This window comes from Oncorhynchus mykiss, chromosome 13, assembly GCF_013265735.2.
Source record: "Oncorhynchus mykiss isolate Arlee chromosome 13, USDA_OmykA_1.1, whole genome shotgun sequence".
In the NCBI taxonomy this organism is placed as follows: domain Eukaryota; kingdom Metazoa; phylum Chordata; class Actinopteri; order Salmoniformes; family Salmonidae; genus Oncorhynchus; species Oncorhynchus mykiss.
In genome coordinates this window covers 23,255,882-23,278,212 of record NC_048577.1, presented here as the reverse complement: position 1 = coordinate 23,278,212, position 22,331 = coordinate 23,255,882, and the positions used below count along the sequence as shown (strand labels likewise).

Genomic DNA, 22,331 nt, shown 5'->3' with positions numbered 1-22,331 from the left:
CTTCCTCTGTCAACCATGGTTACCTGCAAGGAAACACGTACCGTCATCATTGCTTTGCACAAAACGGGCTTCACAGGCAAGGATATTGCTGCCAGTAAGGTTGCACCTAAATCAACCATTTATTGGATCATCAAGAACTTCAAGGAGAGCGGTTCAATTGTTGTGAAGATGGCTTCAGGGCGCCCAAGAAAGTCCAGCAAGCGCCAAGACCGTCTCCTAAAGTTGATTCAGCTGCGAGATCGGGGCACCACCAGTACAGAGCTTGCTCAGGAATGGCAGCAGGCAGGTGTGAGTGCATCTGCACGCACAGTGAGGCGAAGACTTTTGGAGGATGGCCTGGTGTCAGGAAGGGCAGCAAAGAAGCCACTTCTCTCCAGGAAAAAAGCTTGTCCGGAGAAGACTAGGTGAGTGCTACCATCAGTCCTGTGTCATGCCAACAGTAATGCATCCTGAGACCATTCATGTGTGGGGTTGCTTCTCAGCCAAGGGAGTGTGGGCTCACTCGCAATTTTGCCTAAGAACATAGCCATGAATAAAGAATGGTACCAAGACATCCTCTGAGAGCAACTTCTCCCAACCATCCAGGAACAGTTTGGTGATGAACAATGCCTTTTCCAGCATGATGGAGCACCTTGCCATAAGGCAAAAGGGATAACCAAGTGGCTTGGAGAACAAAACATCAATATTTTGGGTCCATGGCCAGGAAACTCCCCAGACCTTAATCCCATTGAGAACTTGTGGACAATCCTCAAGAGGCGGGCGGACAAACAAAAACCCACAAATTCTGACAAACTCCAAGCATTGATTATGCAAGAATGGGCTGCCATCAGTCAGGATGTGGCCCAGAAGTTAATTGACAGCATGCCAGGGTGGATTGCAGAGGTCTTGAAAAAGAAGGGTCAACACTGCAAATATTGACTCTTTGCATCAACTTCATGTAATTGTCAATAAAACTCTAAATGTTCAGTAGACACTAGCCTTTCTAACTCAAAATGTTCAGTAGAGGCACTGTAGTGGATGTGCTGATACAAATCAATAGGAAACCAGACACTAAGATACTATAGGATGCACGTACATGGTGGGTAAAATGCACGGAAATGGTGTTTAAGCACATTTTTACGTGGTTTAAATGGCGCTTACATGAGTTCTATGCTAAAATAACATTGTTAAAGTTAGCGCTTATGTTACTCTCTACAGCCGGGGTTCAGTGTTCCTTCCCTGAATAGAACGCTTACTGAGGCAGGCTGCTTAGCCTACATAGATAATCAATGATATGTAGACCTTGGCTTCTCTGTGATATGTTTGAACCAACCCTAGGGCCCAACGATGTTTGTCCGAGTCAGCGGGAGTGTGTGTGTGTGTGTGTCCTGAGCTGTCGACTCGGATGTGGATCACCACGGAGACGGGGGCGCGGGCCAGACAATGACAAAGAGGACCACCCCTCTCCCTCCCTCCCCACACCCACACACACACACTCCCCATGTCCCTACCTCTGGGGCAATGTAGTCGGGCGTCCCACAGAAGGTGCGAGTGGTCACACCCTCGTGTATGTTCTCTTTGCACATGCCAAAGTCAGCGATCTTAATGTGGCCCTCCGAGTCCAGCATCACGTTGTCCAGCTTCAGATCCCTGCAGGAGACAAGCGCATCATGTGACAAGGGCTAAATGAAGACGACCATTGTATTTTAGGGCCTTTACACCACTCCTGTTTACTTCCTGGTTACATTTACATTATTCAATGGATTCATTTGTGGTTTGACAATGCACCGTGTACAGTAAACATTGATCCTAGAATGGGATAAAGGGCCTCTGAGTTGGTATACATTGGAAGAAGACCCACCTGTAAATGACTCCTTTCGTGTGCAGGAAGGACAGGCCGACAGAGATCTCTGCTGCGTAGAAACTGCAACGACACGCTCCGTGTTAGACAGCCCTGAAGCCATTCATCTCAAACAGGGAAGGGTTGCAAAGGACTGTAATGTGCTGAACACTACCTGACAGCCGAGGTATAAGAATGAATATTTCTGCCGTCTCTCCTTCTCCTCCGTGTTTCGCAGTGCCCAGTCTAGTTTGACCTCTCCCTTCCCCCACTCTCTTCCAAGCCCTCTATTTATTTATCTTTTACACACACACACTTTTATTCCCCCTATTTATACTGACCAAGAATATAAATGCAACAATTTCAAAGATTTTACTGAGTTACAGTTCATAGCTGGGCAGGGGTGCAGCCATTCTGATTGGCTGGGCCTGGCTCCCAGGTGGGTGGGCCTATGCCCACCCAGGCCCACCCACCTGGGAGCCAGGCCCAGCCAATCAGAATTAGGGTTTTATTATTAATGACAGAAGAACTCCTCAGCACCCCTCAGATGATCAGGCAGGTGAAGAGGAAGCGGTTTAGGTCATGTGGTTTAGTAAGAAGAACGCCCCTCTCCCCACAGGTGTGATTACTTCCTCTGAGGGGTTAGAGCTTGAGGTAGTCACCTCATACAAGTACTTGAGAGTATGGCTAGGCGGTACACTGTTCTTCTCTCAGCACATATCAAAGCTGCAGGCTAAAGTTACATCTAGACTTGGTTTCCTTTATCGTAATCACTTCACTTTTACCCCAGCTGCCAATCTAACCCTGATTCAGATGACCATGCTAGATTAAGGAGACATAATTTATAGATCGGAAGGTAAGGGTGCTCTCGAGTGACTAGATGCTCTTTACCATCGGACATCAGATTTGCCCCCAATGCTCCTTATCACTGCACTCTGTAAACTGGTCATCTCTGTATACCCGTCGCAAAACCCACTGGTTGATGCTTATTTATAAAACACTCTTAGGCCTCACTCCCTATCTGAGATATCTACTGCAGCCCTCATCCTCCACATACAACACCCGTTCTGCCAGTCACATTCTGTTAAAGGCAGCGGTCTTTTCAGTTCGCTGCAGCTAGCGACTGGAACGAGCTGCAACAAACACTGGACACTTTTATCTCAATCTCTTGATTCAAAGACTCTATCATGGACACTCTTACTGACAGTTGTAACTGCTTTCCGTGATGTATTGTTTTTTTACCCCTTTTTCTCCCCAATTTCGTGGTATCCAATTGTTTAGTAGCTACTATCTTGTCTCATCGCTACAACTCCCGTACGGGCTCGGGAGAGGCGAAGGTTGAAAGTCATGCGTCCTCTGATACACAACCCAACCAAGCCGCACTGCTTCTTAACAATGTGTCGGAGGAAACACCGTGCAGCTGGCAACCTTGGTTAACGTGCACTGCGCCCGGCCCGCCACAGGAGTCGCTGGTGCACGATGAGACAAGGATTTCCTTACCGGCCAAACCCTCCCTAACCCGGACGACGCTAGGCGAATTGTGCGTCGCCCCACGGACCTCCCGGTCACGGCCGGTTACGACAGAGCCTGGGCGCGAACCCAGAGTCTCTGGTGGCACAGCTGGCGCTGCAGTACAGCGCCCTTAACCACTGCGCCACCCGGGAGGCATTCGTGATGTATTGTTGTCTCTACCTTCTTGCCCTTTGTGCTGTTGTCTGTGCCCAATAAATGTTTGTACCCTGTTTTGTGCTGCTACCATGTTGTGTTGCTACCATGTTGTTGTCATGTTGTGTTGCTACCATACTGTGTTGTCATGTGTTGCTGCCCTGTTATGTTGTTGTCTTTATGTAGTGTTGTGTCTCTTGTTGTGATGTGTGTTTTGCTCTATATTTATTTTTTTAAATCCCAGCCCCCGTCCCCACAGGAGGCCTTTTGCCTTTTGGGAGGCCGTCATTGTAAATAAGAATTTGTTCTTAACTGACCTGCCTAGTTAAATAAAAATATTTTATTTCAGCTAACAAAAATGATTATTATTATTATTTTTTTTTACAAATGTTTAACCTTTATTTAATTAACTAGGCAAGTCAGTTAAGAACAAATCCTTATTTACAATGACTGCCAAACCCGGACGACGCTGGGCCAATTGTGCGCCGCCCTATGGGACTCCCAATCACGGCCGGGTGTGATACAGCCTGGAATCGAACCAGGGATTGTAGTGACGCCTCTTGCACTGAGATGCAGTGCCTTGGACCGCTGCGCCACTCGGGAGTAGAAACATGGGACACTTTACATGCTGCGTTTTGATTGGTGTTCCGTGTAAAAGGGGAAAGCGAGGGGAAAGGGGAACTTACACCGCCTGCGGCTCTTTGAACTTGCCCACTTGTTGGATGTGGTACATGAGGTCTCCTCCAGTCACGTACTCCATGACAAAGTACAGCCGGTCCTGGGCAGAGAGGGAGACAGAGATGGGGGTGTTAGATATCATTTAACATTGTTTTCCCATAATGTTTTGGGTTGGCATCCGTTCTACCCTCATATACCGTGACACGATAACAGCCGTGTCAGAAAGACAGAGGCTTTCGTCATTATACTGTAGGACCCAGTGACGAGGCTGTTGTGTAGTATTGAGTCACACATAGGGGATACGGTAGGAGTGTTAAGTAAGTTGGGGCAGCAGCGTAGCCTAGTGGTTAGAGTGTTGGACTAGTAACCGAAAGGTTGCAAGATTGAATCCCTGACAAATCTGTCGTTCTGCCCCTGAACAAGGCAGTTAACCCACTGTTCCTAGGCCGTCATTGAAAATAAGAATTTGTTCTTATCTGACTTGCCTAGTTTAATAAAGGTTCAATAAAATAAACTATAGAAAGCAGAACAACAACAACAACAACATCAGAGGAAAAAGTACACACCTCAGAAATATTTCCCATGTATGACTCGATTATGTGAAGTAAATCCCTCAGACAGCCTCTTTACCTGTCTGTCCTGCACTAGTCACAGGGCGACATTTTCAAAGTGCAAAACTTAACATGCACCTCATAGACAGACAGGTAAAGAGGCTGTCTGAGGGATTTACTTCATTACTTCACATAACCTGGTGGTTCGAGCCCTGAATACTGATTGGATAAAAGACGTGGTATATCATCAGACTGTGTACCACAGGTATGACAAAATATTACCATATACTGGTCTAATTACGTTGGTAAACGGTTTATAATAGCAATAAGGCACCTCGGGGGTTTGTGGTCAATATAGCACGGCTAAGGGCTGTGTCCAGGCACTCTGCATTGTGTCGTGGTCTTAGAACAGCCTTTAGCCGTGGTATATTGGCCATATACCACACCTTCTCGGGCCGTGTTGCTTAATTATGACCTGGAAGTGTGATTTAATTTGAAACTTTCCTTCAACATTGTGTGTTCTGAACAGGCGACCAATTTATGTATTCCTCAGCTTACTAAACCCTAGTTAAATCAATCGCCTCCTTATAACGCACATCGTTGACGAATACATTTTAAATTAAATCACACTGCGAGATTATAATGAGGTTAGCCGTATTTTATGCACTTTGCTCAAGAGGCTTGACATAACCTGGCAGACAAGGCAAATGGTTTCCTTAAACAATTACCCTCAAAGTGATCGTGGCACCTTATTGTGAAGAGGATTTGGACTTCTCATCACTTAAAATGCATAGAATTTTAGATTTCCACTTTGGGGGATGGGTGTGTGTGTGTGGATGCGTGTTCGCCAACGTACGGTGCAGATGGTGCCTGCCCTTTTGTCGTCTCTGCCCGGAGAGAGATTGAGGGATTAAAGATTAAGGAGGAATGAGAAGTGCTGAAAAAGTGGACAGATTAAAACAAAGAAAAATGTAATTGAACTTGTGTGTGTGTGTGTGTGTGTGTGTGTGTGTGTGTATATACGTGGGTGGTGTACATTTGTGTGTGTGTGTAGTAACTTGACAAGGAATGCCCACACACAATTCAATATTACTTTCCTTTACTTTCAACCTAATAAATAAAGGTATTTGAAAGCGATACAGCCCACTTAACCTGTGGTAGGATCGCATCGAACAGCTACAACTCTGGGTGATGACATCATCAAAGGGGAAAGGTCACGGTCAATGAACACATGAAAAGTAATAATAATATACTGCAGGTAAGTACAATAGCCTATCCAATGTAATTGTCTATTTAGTGTCATAGCTTGATGAGTTAGAGAAATATAATATGTGTGTGTGTGTGTATATGCCCAACCACACTAACCACAGCCACATCATCATCAACATCGACGGACAGGAAAAAAGCAAATGGTGCGTTTGTGGATGCGGGCGTGCCCATATGCCCACGTGTGTGTGTGTGTGTGTGTATGTATGTATGTGTGCGTGCGTGTGTGTGTGTGTGTGTCCGTAGTCTCCATACCACAGTCTGGAAACAGGAGTGGAGTGAAGTGAGGAAGGGTGGTTTGTCCTGCTGGGCCAGGACTCTCTTCTCGATCATGGTACACTCCACATCATCGTCCTGAATCACCACGTCCTTCTTCAGGATCTTGACGGCGTACAGCTCCTCCGTGGGCTTCATCTCTGCCAGGATCACCTGGTACACAGGAGCACGAGGGGTCAAAGGTTAGACCGAAGGCTTCTAATAGGGTGGCTTAAGGCGGATAGTGACGCTATTAACTCAACTGTTATGTTGTTTCTATGCTTACTAGTCAACTGACGCGTGGATATACTAATTTATTCACGTTGTGCTATGTCGAGGTACGGACAGTCTGAACCGAAACGTTGCATTGCACTCATTCATTGCGTGACTCGGTTCTGTGTAAATTGTGGATGATGCGACTATGATGTGACTCACGCACACCGACAATAGACTTGGATCGGAATCAAGTTCAGATTTTGTCCGATAGATAACATCCCAGGACCTTCATTGATTTCAGAAGCCAATAAGAATAACTCGTGACAAATCATTGTGGGGAAGTTTCCCAAACACAGAACAAGCAAAGATCAACACTAAAAAAAAAAAAGAGATCAATGGAGAACCTTCATTTTGAAAGTGGCTCGGCTCGGTTTAATCTGTGTCCGGGAGACTTCACCTCCTTAAAAATACAAGTCAGATCCTGGGCTCACCTTGCCGAAGCTGCCTTTCCCCAGCACGGCCAGGAAGTTGAAGTCGCTGAGTTTGACCGAGTCCAGGTTGTTAGAGGGCAGACTAGATGGGCTGTCATCTGATGGAGAGATCACCTTCTTGGTACCAGGGCCCAGCTTGGCTTTCTATGTGTGGTGAGGAGAGGGGATCGGCGTGAGACACCCACACACACGACGCACCCACACACACAATGCTGTGCAGCCTTTTATAACACAATAGAACACCATTCAAAATAAAATTGAATGTATTTAACTTGATTTAACATTCACTTTGAAGGAGATGGAACACAGATAGACACAGAGGGTATAAAAAAAAGTAAATATGGAATTACAGAACACGTGTTGAATACTCCTGACTTTGCCATTATGCTAACTCATTGTGGTAAAATAACTCCCCTTTTTGTGGCATTTACAAGAAACCCTTAGGTCAAAATGTTGAAATTCATCTAAACCCATTTGAATGAATTACTGTCAAACCCTCTCAGTGATAATGCATTGTCATTGGTCAACGTGCCATCCAATCAAGTATCAATCGCAACGCTTAAAGTGTGTCCACTACATGCTCTTACAAAGCTTCAACTGTGCTTGGTTCAGAATCAGAGTAAAACCCTCCTGGCCTCGAACACACACATGCACTAAAACACACCCGTTTTAGCACACTCTTGCGACCTCCATTTTCTCCAGAGGCCCATTCCATCAGTTTTCCAGGCAGTGTGAACATGGCGGTATCACAGCAGCCTGGGTGCCATTATCATTCTTCACCCTTACTCACAGGTGTCAAATCTCTCCCCACACACACACACACACACACACACACACACACACACACACACACGAGCATGGGCCAAATCGAGCAGCTGGTCCAGTCATGCTAAACCTGGTCCACACTACAGCTCAACCTCGTCTGTCTAGTACACTGGACAGGCTGGCAGCCACGCACATGACACACTACACACAACAATAAAAAGCTGTCCATTTGTGTAGAATATATGCAACAATCAAAAAAAATCAACTGAACCAAAAGACATCTGGGAATCTGTCCAATGAATTGACACGTCACGTGTGTGAGGTTCTCTGTGTACACAATACACTATCGGGCGAAGCAGACCACGGCACACCTATAAGCGAAGCCAACGAGAGGAAGAGACTCGCAAAAGCGGCCTCACTTCCTCACGGACGCACCTGAACTTTGGCTTTGTTGGCTTTGTCCTTTGCCTGCAACCACAGCAGGGGAGAAGTGAACAAAGAACGGCTGACGGCTGAGACACAGCCGTACTATCAGAAGCACTACCATACAGACATGCTTTATCTCAGGAGCACAGTCGCTCATAAGAACGCATTGACAACACAGGCACATTTTTATTTCAGGAGCACTCGCTCATAACACCAAAGCACTGAAACAATTGATCTCGGGAGCACAGGTCGCTCATAACACTAACCCACTGACGCAAAGGAACACGTTATTTCAGGAGCACAGTGGCTCATACTGGGTTTTACAACAAAGTGCTATGGGGACATCTAGTGGTAAATGGTGGAAACTACAACTTGTGGCTTTCTTACTACGTTTCTTTCTCTCACTAACAAAAGACAAAACAAATGCATTCAGAATCATTTGGAGTTTGTCTAGAGCGCCATTTCCTTTACAAGGGGTCCGTTTGACAAATTCCTAAGCAAAAGTCAAAGACCACAAACGGACACTATGAAATTTAGGCTCTAAAACCATAAACCAACATGTCATAAATTATGCGTTTCATGATAACTTTATGTAATGATACAAAATGCATTCAGAAAGTATTCCGACCCCTTGAATTTTTCCAGATTCCAGATGGTTGTCCTTCTGGAAGGTTCTCCCATCTCCACAGAGGAACTCTAGAGCTCTGTCAGAGTGATTATCGGGTTCTTGGTCACCTCCCTGACCAAGGCCCCTCTCTCCTAACTGCTTAGTTTGGCCGGGCGGCCAGCTCTAGAAAAAATCTTGGTGGTTTCAAACTTTTTCCATTTAAGAATGATGGAGGCCACTGTGTTTTTGGGGACCTTCATTGCTGCAGAAATATTTCTATACCTTTCCCCAGATCTGTGCCTCGACACAATCCTGTCTCGGAGCTCTATGTACAATTCCTTCGACCTCATGGTTAAATGTTTTGCTCTGACATGCACTGTCAACTGTGGAACTTTATATAGACAGTGCCTTTCCAAAACATGTCCAATCAATTGCATTTACCACAGATCAAATCAACTTGTTTAAACATCTCAAGGATGATCAATGGAAACAGGATGCACCTGAGCTCAATTTTGAGTCTCATAGCAGAGGGTCTGAAATGTAAATAAGGTACTTCTGTTCATTATTTGTAATAATTTTGCTAAAATAAAAAAATAAAAACTGTTTTCACTTTGTCATTATGGGGTAGTGTGTATAGATCGATGAGGAAAATAAGGCTGTAACGTAACAAAATGCGGAAAAAGGGAAGGGGTCTGAATACTTTCTGAATGCCCTGTAAACTGTGCTGTATTCGATTCAGTGCACCTCCAATGCAATGCATTTTAAAACCTGGCTTGATTACTGCCCTCTTGTGGATAAGCGATGAACAAACGTGAGAATAATCAACTCCTCAGGTCAAAGTTGGTTGGTTGCGTACACAGTTTAGCAGATGCGTTAGCGGGTCCAACGAAATGCTCGTGTTGATAAAGACATAGTAAAAGCCACGTTATGGCCCTAGAAAATCCACACTGAACAACTAACTGTGCTGTCCATCTTTGAATTGACCTCTCATTGCTATCGGCACACAGCTTAAAACTTCCACCCTTGTACTGCTCGAGTATAGAACAAGCAGCCAAAAATAACCTATAGGCCAAAAAGGAGGAAGATAAAACAAATATGACCAGATAGTGATGAGAAATACATTTTAAAAAACAGACAAAAAGTTTGATGACAGACAGATGTACATCATAGACAGACAGACAGACAGTACACAGAAAGACAGATGTACATCATAGACAGACAGACAGACAGTACACAGAAAGACATGGACGGGAAACCTTTACTAACAATCTCCTTCCAACCAGTTATAGCCCAATGGGGAGTCCCCGATTCCCACCCCCTATATCCCCACCCGCTTTCCCTGTGCCTAGTCCATCCAGGTTAGGTGTACGCGGCTGCAGTATATACACAGACCCCCGGCTACACAGTTGCGGGAGGAATAGGAGTGAGAGGTCCAGTTGGTAGAGCACGGCGCTTCCAACGCCAGGGTTGCGGGTTCGACTCCCACGGGGGACCAGTAGGGGGGGGAAAAAAAGTATGAAAATGTCTTCACTCACTACTGTCAGTAAACTCTGGATAAGAGCGTCTGCTAAATGACCGAAACACAAAGAGTAGTAAAGAAGAGGTGGAGGACTAATAGACGAGGGGAAAAAGAGAGAAGGGAGAGAAGGAGAAGAACAGAGTGCGTTTGTGTATGTGGGTGGTGGGGATGACTGCAATGTCCCTGTAATGAACGGGCACTGAAACATGTGTCCATCGTCCTACACTTCTGTCCTTGGGGTCTGCGGAGGTTAAGGCCTGTTTTCCTATTGGATGATATGAGGAAGTCGCCCTGTGGGACACTTGTATTTTCAGCATATTGTATTTGTATACTGTCCTATTTTATTGTACTGTATGTATACAGTACCAGAAACGCTATCTTTTTTTAAAAAAATGTAAAAAAAATTTGAAGGTTGAAAGTCATGCGTCCTCCGATACACAACCAACCAAGCCGCTGCTTCTTTAACACAGCGCACATCCAACCCGGAAGCCAGCCGCACCAATGCGCCGGAGGAAACACCGTGCACCTGGCCACCTTGGCTAGCGTACACTGCGCCCAGCCCGCCACAGGAGTCGCTGGTGCGCGATGAGACAAGGACACCCCTACCGACCAAGCCCTCCCTAACCCGGGCGACGCTAGGCCAATTGTGCGTCGCCCCACGGACCTCCCGGTCGCGGCCGGATACGACAGAGCCTGGGCGGGAACCCAGGACTCTGATGGCACAGCTGGCGCTGCAGTACAGCGCCCTTAACCACTGCGCCACCCGGGAGGCCCTGGAAACGCTCTCTTTGTAGAGAATAATATTGATATAAAAGAAAATAAATATACATTTGTATTGTAGGCCAATTTTCAGTCACATTTCACTTCCAGCTTGACAGCTTTACACTTGGTTTTCTCAACACTAGACGAGGCTATTTACAGCTCAAGACAATGATTTACGAGAGCAATTCCTGCCATCTGATGGCTCTTGTTCTTGTGCTAATTCCAACCCCACACTGAGAACAAATTGTTAGTAAACTGGATCTATTTGCAGTAGCCTTAAACCACGTACAAATGATCAGAGCGGAAGAGAGTGAGAAAGCGAGTGATTGGACACAAAGGAGGAAGACAAAAGAGGAACAGAGGCAAGGAAAGGAGACAGTGGATGGGAGGACGGGAGCGAGGAGAGGAGAGATACCTTTAGGAAGTGATAGTTAATTTGGCAATCCTGGAAGAGAGGGAGAGAGACGGGGGGAAAGGGAGGAGAGAAACTCAGGCATTAGATTTGACAAGACAAAGGGTGGGCATCTAGAGGTCTCACAGAGCACAGATGAGAGGAGGGAGAGTTACGCTAAGGGAGAAAAAGGAAGAGAGAGAGAGAGGGGCAGGCAGAAAGAGAGAAGGGCAGGCAGAGCGTGAGAGTGAGGAGGGAGACAGGGGAAGAGCGATAGGGAGAGACCGGAAGAGAGAGAGAAAGAGAAAGAGAGAGAAAGCTATTTTCTTAGACCACTTGTCTCAGTCAGACAGACACAGTAGTAGCTGTAAACAACAACAGGAAGTGACCTCAGCCCATTAACCCCGAACCTCTTGTGCATACCAGCCAAAGCGAGAATGATCTTTTACAATGCACCTACATTTGTGAAAGACATGGAAGAATATAATGCCACACATACCAACCTTAAGATATCTTGTCAGTGGGCCACAGAAATAGACCAACTAGACAGGTTACAATTAAGCACTATAGACAGGAACATCTTGAGCCCTCACACTCTCTAGTTCACATTGCTTCATATGTCTAGCCTGGTAACCCATGGCAATCCAAGCACACACAGCACAGCACGCCAGGACGTCGGGATACCAAAGGGTTGTTCATTTGAAATAAATGAGGGGAAAAAAACAAACAGAGTACTTGAATAAGAGATACAATTTGGGTAACATCCATCCCTCCACTCTAACCCCTCCATCCCACCACTCTAACCCCTCCATCCCTCCACTCTAACCCCTCCATCCCTCCACTCTAACCCCTCCATCCCTCCACTCTAACCCCTCCATCCCTCCACTCTAACCCCTCCATCCCTCCACTCTAACCCCTCCATCCCTCCACTCTAACCCCTCCATCCCTCCACTCTAACCCCTCCATCCCTCCACTCTAACCCCTCCATCCCTCCACTCTAACCCCTCCATCCTTCCACTCTAACCCCTCCATCCTTCCACTCTAACCCCTCCATCCTTCTACTCTAACCCCTCCATCCCTCCACTCTAACCCCTCCAGTCTAACCCCTCCAACCCTCCACTCTAACCCCTCCATCTCTCCACTCTAACCCCTCCATCCCTCCACGCTAACCCCTCCATCCCTCCACGCTAACCCCTCCATCCCTCCACGCTAACCCCTCCATTCCTCCACGCTAACCCCTCCATCCCTACACTCTAACCCCTCCATCCCTCCACTCTAACCCCTCCATCCCTCCACTCTAACCCCTCCATCCCTCCAAGTGATAATGACACACAGTACACTAGTGTCCATCTGAGGGAGTTCCCAGTCATACTTTATCAGCAAGACTAGCCACCCAGAGGGCCCTGCTGGGTACACGGTGTGATGTCTGTGGCCCCAGGCCGAGTCTGCACTCAACATGACGGAGAGGTGTACGGGCCATGGATGGGTCAAGCTATTCATCAATACTGTAGTCTCGTTGCTGTTAACAGGCTCTGTCTATTGAACAAGGCTCAGTCAAAATATAACACAAGGCCATCAGCTGTGTCTACCTGATGAAACCAAAGGACAACACAAGAGTAACTGAAAGAAAATAAATAACAGTTCTAGAATGAAAACCTAATGCAGAGGTGGTTTGAGAACCAAATAAATAACAGTTCTAGAATGAAAACCTAATGCAGAGGTGGTTTGAGAACCAAATAAATAACAGTTCTAGAATGAAAACCTAATGCAGAGGTGGTTTGAGAACCAAATAAATAACAGTTCTAGAATGAAAACCTAATGCAGAGGTGGTTTGAGAACCAAATAAATAACAGTTCTAGAATGAAAACCTAATGCAGAGGTGGTTTGAGAACCAAATAAATAACAGTTCTAGAATGAAAACCTAATGCAGAGGTGGTTTGAGAACCAAATAAATAACAGTTCTAGAATGAAAACCTAATGCAGAGGTGGTTTGAGAACCAAATAAATAACAGTTCTAGAATGAAAACCTAATGCAGAGGTGGTTTGAGAACCAAATAAATAACAGTTCTAGAATGAAAACCTAATGCAGAGGTGGTTTGAGAACCAAATAAATAACAGTTCTAGAATGAAAACCTAATGCAGAGGTGGTTTGAGAACCAAATAAATAACAGTTCTAGAATGAAAACCTAATGCAGAGGTGGTTTGAGAACCAAATAAATAACAGTTCTAGAATGAAAACCTAATGCAGAGGTGGTTTGAGAACCAAATAAATAACAGTTCTAGAATGAAAACCTAATGCAGAGGTGGTTTGAGAACCAAATAAATAACAGTTCTAGAATGAAAACCTAATGCAGAGGTGGTTTGAGAACCAAATAAATAACATACGCAATATACTTTCAAATGACTAAAACCAAAATGGAAACTGGGTAGAAATGATAATCAACCTATATTCATACAGGTTCTCAACTATCCAGCTCTCTAACAATCACTAGACAGTCACGGAGCATCGAAGATTCCAAAAAATGATAAGAGAACTATTTTTAGCACATTTTTACGACGGCAAGGAAATGTAACATATTTTCACTGCGGCCTTCCGTTAAAGACTGAATGCGGCCCCAGGGCCAAAATGAGTTTGACACCCCGGATCTAATGCCCGTAAGACAAGTGGTGGATATCTTTCTATCCATATCATTCAATCGATTATGGAGCTTTTGGAATATAGTTAATTCCGATATAAACTAAAACTGATATTCTCAGGAGTGACAAACTAATCCTTCCTGCCCAAATCCATGTTCGTGCTGATGAACTAGCAGCTTTACAGTGACACCGGTCTGAGTCACCCCTGATTCTAGAACAGCGGGGGTCAAAGGTCAACCCCTACCATATTCTATAAGCCTGTATCTACAAAGCTGGATATACTATTGTCTTGGAGGACGAGAAAAAGACCACCGCACCTTCGCGCCACCCAGAGTAATTAATAACGAGGCAGCCTCTCATTGGGCGCCTGGAGACAGACGAGCGGCACAACAGAGTTTTAATTAACAGCCCTGTTTCCATGGAGAATCCATGGCCCTTTCATGTCCAGATTCTCCGGGACACACAGTGTGTGGCCATCTTGAAATGCAAACATATTTGTCATGGAGAAGGGCCAAATTCAATTATGCCAGTTTAATGTGTTTGTGGAGTGGCTTTGGTAGAAGCTCAAGGACTTAATATGATGAGTTCACTTAGTCACGGTCACAAACATAACATGTGGATATAAACAGGAAAAAACACACACGCGTTACTGAATAAAACAGAAGTCACTCATACAAACTAACAGGCAAACAAAGAGACGTATCACGACGTGGAATAAAAATCACAGAATGTTCGATGAAAGCAGGATGGGCTGCAGTAACCAACGATTATTCGGATAATATGTTCTCCAGTCTGGTCTCGGAGGCCTCACCTCAAACTTCTGTCGGAGCTCCTCGTTCCCGTCATCCTCCTCTGAGATGGGCACGTTGTAGAACTCGCCCTCCTCTTGGTTCAACATCTTGTACCTGAGAGAGAGAGAGAAAGAGAGAGAAAAAGAGAGCGAAAGAGAGCATTCATGTTTCAATTATGATTGTTTACAAAAACAACATTATGGATGTGAATCCAAGCCCATGGACTTTGAGACCCAGCTTGCTATTTATAGTGCAGTCGATAAGCGTTAAAAGTAACAGAACGTTTCTAAGAGCCAGCATAAAAACATCTCAACAGCCTATAAAACCCAGAAAGAGATGTTATACCCGGAGACAAAAAGCTAGGTATGGAGCGGCCACTAGTTGACGTCTCTGCATTCCTCCCTCCCTCCCTCCCTGCATCACTTCAACCCTCTGTCCCTCTCTAACCTCCGGAGTCCTACCCACTTGGCCCAGACACATAGTTCATTACAAAGCAATAGTCCCTCTGGCTCCGGTGCATTGGGCCAGAATGATCCGTGTGTTGGCGGCGCTCATGAAACACATCACTATTTATGACCCACAGACATCAGATGGCACCTCAAAAAATGGCACTGAGCTGTGGAGATAAAGTTCACTGTTGCTGTTGTGATTAATGATCGGTGGGCACCCGACTGAGATTAAAGGGACCACAACGCCAAGAGGCTCTGTGATGATGACCAACAATGACATGGAAATGCAGGTAAGCTGAGAAGAAGGGACTTACACCCGAAAGATAATCTTGATTTATCACTGCACTTTTCAAATAGAAATGGCTATAAAAAAAATATCAGATTACAGCTGTGATTGCTTCAAACGGATAAACCAGGATAAATTAAATTAATGTTCATTAAGATCCCTTCGTCGCTATTAACTTAATGACTGCTACTCTTCCGGCAGTCTACAAAAACACAACACAATTTTCTTTTGACAAACGCAATGCTCCCTGTAATTATTGGGACAGTGAAGCAGTGTTCCGTCTTTTGGCTCTATACTACAAAAGTCTGGATTTGACAGTGCAGACTGTCAGCTTTAATTTGAGGGTATCGTCATCGATATCGAATGAACCGTTTAGAATTTACAGCACCTTTTGTACATAGTGCATCCGTTTTAGGGGAGCAAAAGTATTGGGACAAATTCTGAATGAATCGTCAATAATGATGAGTGAGAAAGTTACACAAATATTATACCCCCAAGACACGCTAACCTCTCATCATTACAATAACTGCGGAGGTGAGCATCTTTTGGGGGGGGGTATGGTATTTGTGCGTCTATCACTTTCTCAGTCATCATTGGTCACGATACATTTAGGATTATCTGTCATCGTGGTAGTATCCACATTCGTGTAGAAGTGGTTAGAAACATGTTATATGCTTATTTACAATAAAAGTGACCCGAAATGACACAATACAATATTTACAAATTCATTTCTATTGGGCACAAAATAATCTGAAACATAACCAAAACAAACAGCATCTAAAACAAGCTTGATGTAGTCATTGCATGCTATGAATATGGGAACATATACTTAACTTTTTTACTACTTTCATACACATACAGTTGAAGTTGGAAGTTCACATACACCTTAGCCAAGTACATTTAAACTCAGGTTTCACAACTCCTGACATTTAATCCTAGTCAAAATGCAATGTCTTCACGGTTAGTTAAGATCACCACCTTATTTTAAGAATGAGAAATGTCAGAATAATAGTAGAGAGAACGATTTCTTTCAGCTTTTATTTCTTTCATCACATTCCCAGTGGGTCAGAAGTTTACATACACTCAATTAAATTGTTTAACTTGGGTCAAACGTGTCGGGTAGCCTTCCACAAGCTTCCCACAATAAGTTGGGTGAATTTTCGTCCATTCCTCCTGACAGAGCTGGTGTAACTGAGTCAGGTTTGTAGGCCTCCATCCTCGCACACGCTTTTTCAGTTCTGCCCACAAATGTTCTATAGAATTGAGGTTAAGGCTTTGTGATGGACACTCCAATACCTTGACTTTGTTGTGCTTAAGCCATTTTCCACAACTTTGGAAGGATGCTTGGGGTCATTGTCCATTTGGAAGATCCATTTGCGACCAAGCTTTAACTTCCTGACTGATGGCTTGAGATGTTGCTTCAATATATCCACGTAATTTTCCTACCTCATGATGCCATCAATTTTGCACCAGTCCCTCCTGCAGCAAAGCACCCCTAAAATATGATGCTGCCACCCCCGTGCTTCACGGTTGGGATGGTGTTCTTCGGCTTGCAAACCTCCCCTTTTTCCTCCAAACATAACGATGGCAAATGATGGCCAAACAGACCAGAGGACATTCTACAAAAAGTACCATCTTTGTCCCCATCTGCAGTTGCAAACCGTAGTCTGGCTTTATGGCGGTTTTGGAGCAGTGGCTTCTTCCTTGCTGAGCGGCCTTTTTACGTTATGTCGATATAGGACTCGTTTTACTGTGGATATAGATACTTTGTACCTGTTTCCTCCAGCATCTTCACAAGGTCCTATGCTGCTGTTCTGAGATTGATTTGCACTTTCGCACCAAAGTACGCTCATCTCTAGGAGACAGAACACGTCTCCTTCCTGAGCGGTATGACGGCTGCATCATCCCATGGTGTTTATACTTGTGTACTATTGTTTGTACAGATAAACGTGGTACCTTCAGGCGTTTGAAAATTGCTCCCAAGGATGAACCAGACTTGTGTAGGTCTACAATTCTTTTTCTGAGGTTTTGGCTGATTTCTTTTGATTTTCCCATGATGTTAAGCAAAGAGGCACTGAGTTTGAAGGTAGGCCTTGAAATACATCCACAGGTACACTTCCAATTGACTGAAATTATGTCAATTAGCCTATCAGAAGCATCTAAAGCCATGACATTTTCTGGAATTTCCCAAGCTGTCAACTTAGTGTATGTACACTTCTGACCCACTGGAGTTGTGATACAGTGACTTAATCTGTCTGTAAACTATTGTTGGAAAAATGACTTGTGTCATGCACAAAGTATATGTCCTAACCGACTTGCCAAAACTATAGTTTGTTAATTAACAAGAAATTTGTGGAGTGGTTGAAAAATGAGTTTTAATGACTCCAACCTAAGTGTATGTTAACTTCCGACTTCAACTGTAAGTGAATTTGTCCCGATACTTTTGCTCCCCTAAAATGGAGGTACAAAAAGTGCTGTAATTTCTAAACGGTTCATCCGGTACAGATGAAAATCCCTTTAAATTAAAGCTGACAGTCTGCACTTTAACCTCACAGCCATTGTTTGATTTTAAATCCAAAGTTCTGAAGTAAAGAGCCAAAAGAAGAAATAAAGTTTCACTGTCTCAATAACTATGGTGGGCACTACATATTCCCTACCAGATAGAGGAACACTGCATTGGAATGTCACCTAATGTTATACTTACCAACCACACACAGGAGATTTGATCAGCTCTGACACGCCGAAGGACAGGGAGCCCATGAAGTCGTTCCTGGTAGTCCGGTCCCAGTCCCACACCTCCACAGACAGCCTGCGGTCCTTATCTGTAGCCTTCAGCTTGCTGGAATAACACACAGACATATGTACAGTGTTAATGATAATGACTACATTACCCATAATACACAAACGTGAAAGGGGCCTAACATTGTGCCCAGGGGTACACCTCAACTCACAATGTAAAAGACTCATTCCAGGTGGGATTGAGGTTGGCGAGGATGGTCTTGGTCTTCTTCTTGGTCTCATTCTTGGGATCTGGGATGAGCTTGAGCTTGACGTAAGGATCAGACGAGCCGTTTGGGTCCATGGGGATCAGATTTCGACCTTCGCCCACTGATGGAGAAACAACACAGAGGGAAAATGTTGATTTTGAACTAATACAGGTGACATCATTTATTGTACAGTGGTATACTTTGAGAGGAGTTAGTGTGTTCTTTAAAGTTGCCTTGTTGCATGATGGATTTAATAATGGGCATGGAAATTCAACAATCAGGAGATATTTAATAAAAAATAACCCATATGTAGACAGAATAGAAACCTGCTAGAGATGGTTATACAGTATGTATATTGTTGTTACTATTTCAGTAGTACCAGCCTCCCCGTCTCCCTCCTTGTGGTCCTGTGTTTAGCCATGTTCAGCAAACTGCGCACAGACACCAGGGACATTAGCACCCCATTAGCACTCTGGCTCCCAGAGCCATGGAACACAGCCAACCACTTTACATTATGCAGGGAATCGCCACGGAGACCGAGCCACTGAACGCCTGCCTGGCCAGGCAAGCCCTTAAGCCCAGGAGACCCGGAGACAGCTTCTCATGTGGTCCTGTCAATCAAATGCTGGCCCTGACATAAGGGCTTGTTGATAATAATGCTAGATTGACCTTTGACCCAGAATGAGAGCAGATAAGCTACTAGAGTAAAACTGCATAATGGATGCCATTTTGTCACGCTGTGTTGATAGGGTAGAGTAATAGACTAGAGTCTTTATTATCTCAGATGGGCAAATCATTTAAACTCAGTTTTCACAATTCCTGACATTTAATCCTAGTAAAAATGTTCTGTCAGTTAGGATCACCACTTTATTTTAAGAATGTGAAATGTCAGAATAATAGTAGAGAGAATGATTTATTTCAGCTTTTATTTCTTTCATCACATTCCCAGTGGGTCAGAAGTTTACATACACTCAATTAGTATTTGGTAGCATTGCCTTTAAATTGTTTAACTTGGGTCAAACGTTTTGGGTAGCCTTCCACAAGCTTCCCACAATAAGTTGGGTGAATTTAGGTCCATTCCTCCTGACAGAGCTGGTGTAACTGAGTCAGGTTTGTAGGCCTCCTTGCTCGCACACGCTTTTTCAGTTCTACCCACAAATTTTCTATAGAATTGAGGTCAGGGCTTTGTGTGATGGACACTCCAATTCCTTGACTTTGTTATCGTTAAGCCATTTTCCACAACTTTGGAAGGATGCTTGGGGTCATTGTCCATTTGGCAGACCCATTTGCGACCAAGCTTTAACAAGCTGATGTCTTGAGATGTTGCTTCAATATATCCACACAATTTTCCTCCCTCATGAAGCCATCTATTTGTGATGTGCACCAGTCTCTCTTGCAGCAAAGCACCCCCACAACATGATGCTGCCATTGCTCCCAAGGATGAACCAGACACAGGTACACTTCCAATTGACTCAAATTATGTCAATTAGACTATCAGAAGCTTCTAAAGCCATGACACCATATTCTGGAATTTTCCAAGCTGTTTAAAGGCACAGTCAACTTAGTGTATGTAAACTTCTGACCCACTGGAATTGTGATACAGTGAATTATAAGTGAAATAATATGTCTGTAAACAATTGTTAGTAAAATGACTTGCAAAGTAGATGTCATAACCAACTAGCCAACACTATAGTTTGTTAACAAGACATTTGTGGAGTTGTTGAAAAAACTGTTTTAATAACTCCAACCAAAGTGTATGTAAACTTCCAACTTCAACTGTATACAGCATTGTGTACACAGGAAGTAGACCTCGTACCAGGCATGAATAGTCAGTCCATACCTAACAGTAGAGAACTACAGCTTATTGAGAAAGCTGACAGCAGCTGGCATAAAGGAGAGTTTTGACCTGTTAGTTCTACACTTAGAGAGCCTGTATCTGCGCTTTAAGGGAAGCAACAGAATTTCAGCAAACAAGGGATGCTGGGAGTCCCAACTAATAAATATGAATAGAAACTGTAAGCTATAGTAATTTATATTAAGCTATAGCAGTTATAGTACCTAAATGCATTTTCAACTATAAGTAATTATATTTCCCTCACAACACCAAACGTATTGAAAATTAAACCATAACCTACGAGCCACTGATATATACATAATATATATATATATATATATATATATATATATATATATATATATATATATATATATATACACATTCTATATACATAACAAAGGGGCTAAATTTTTGCCTGGGATTGTCATATGAGAGTGAATTAAGTTACGAGACAATTCGATAAGCCTTGTGCAAATAAGCTTTAAACTTGCTTCTGTCTGTCCCTCCCGCTTGCACAGGTGCTAGGGGATTTGTCTCGTGTGGATAGCGGGTGATGCAGTATGCTGTCAGAGGTGAGAGAGGGCTGGAGGGGGAGGACACCTCATTGGGAGAGACAGGGGATCGTACCAAATGTCTCCCTATGCTTTACATCGTGCACGACTTTAGACCAGAGAAATATAGGGGGTAGGTTTGCCATTTGGGACTTAAAGCAGAAGCTATTCTTCCTTTGGTCCAAACAGGGTTAAAACAATTACATCCGAGCCGCAGCCTACATCATAAATAAAACAATTACATCAGAGCAGCAGCCTACACCATAAATTTAAATAATACATCATACCAAACATTATTACATCCCATCGCTACCACCAAATGTCATCCCTGGCAGGACAATGCATTTATGAGGAGACGGATAACCACAAGCAGACAAACATATTAGCAACCAGGCTAACTCGGACCTAACCTGCTAACGGAACTAGGCTGGAAATGGGGGATAATGTGTTGAAGCTAGGACGCGTCTCAAAATGGCTTTCTCAAACGGCACCTTATTCCCAAATACAGTGAACTACTTTTTACCAGAGCCCTATAGTCCCTGGTCAAAAGCAGTAATATCTAATATAAGGAATAGGATCCCATTAGAGATAGAGACAGCCATAGAGTCATTCTAACCCACACTTGGTTAGGTAAGGAACCTGATCCTCCCCTTGAAAGCATGCACTGTGTCATTTTAGCACAACTCTTTGTCATGCAATACTGACAGTAGGTGAACTATGAAGATAGTGATGTGTCTTGATATCTGCTTCTAAAGTGTATAATGCGCGTCCTGGGAATGAACTCATTCACCTGCAAAACCTAATGAGAATACATGTGAACCGCAGTTTTGTAAATACCAATAAATGATTGCATCCCCGTACACACATACTGTGTGAACATACAGTGTACAGATATATTCAATAGGCTTATGTTTATACTATAGTTTAATTGGTATAAATACAACACACAAAATCTCCGTATAGGTCCAAGGTAAAATACTCCAAATGTACAGGTGACCAATGACCATACCTTTCTCAACACACTCTCTCTTAACGGACGCGACTTTAACTGTCCCAATACAAAAGGTTAGGTTTTGAATATTTAAAAACGGTTCCAAATAAAGGTGTAGGCAAAGCGCTAGTAGCCAAGTGACCTTTGAATAATGGCCTTAAGTTTTGACAGCGTGGGCGGGGAGACAGCAGCATGATACTACCTGACTGGACTCTGGTGTGTGGACTACGTGTGTGTGTGTGAGCGTGCTTGTGTGTAGAACCTAACTCCAAAAAAGTGATTTAACTGCTGGTGTATAAACCCCCTTTGTCCACGTGCCCAGACAATAATATTGTTAACTCAAATTTGAGCAAACTCTCCGTGTTCTCTTTAAAAATGAATCTCCATTTCC

The 22,331-nt window shown here is 44.0% G+C and overlaps 1 protein-coding gene across 1 annotated transcript in view; it reads right to left on the bottom strand.

Moving 5' to 3' along the window:
- The window catches only part of LOC110485978 (protein kinase C alpha type), a 244,639-nt gene that overhangs the window by 47,089 nt on the left and 175,219 nt on the right, over positions 1–22,331 (bottom strand). The window contains exons 6-13 of the mRNA XM_036940643.1: positions 18,526–18,682; positions 18,279–18,413; positions 14,860–14,953; positions 6,942–7,085; positions 6,235–6,408; positions 4,171–4,262; positions 1,841–1,903; positions 1,491–1,629 (exon numbers count right to left, since the gene is read on the bottom strand). Of these exons, the coding sequence (XP_036796538.1) occupies positions 1,491–1,629; positions 1,841–1,903; positions 4,171–4,262; positions 6,235–6,408; positions 6,942–7,085; positions 14,860–14,953; positions 18,279–18,413; positions 18,526–18,682 (998 nt within the window). The remainder of the gene's footprint in view (positions 1–1,490; positions 1,630–1,840; positions 1,904–4,170; positions 4,263–6,234; positions 6,409–6,941; positions 7,086–14,859; positions 14,954–18,278; positions 18,414–18,525; positions 18,683–22,331) is intronic.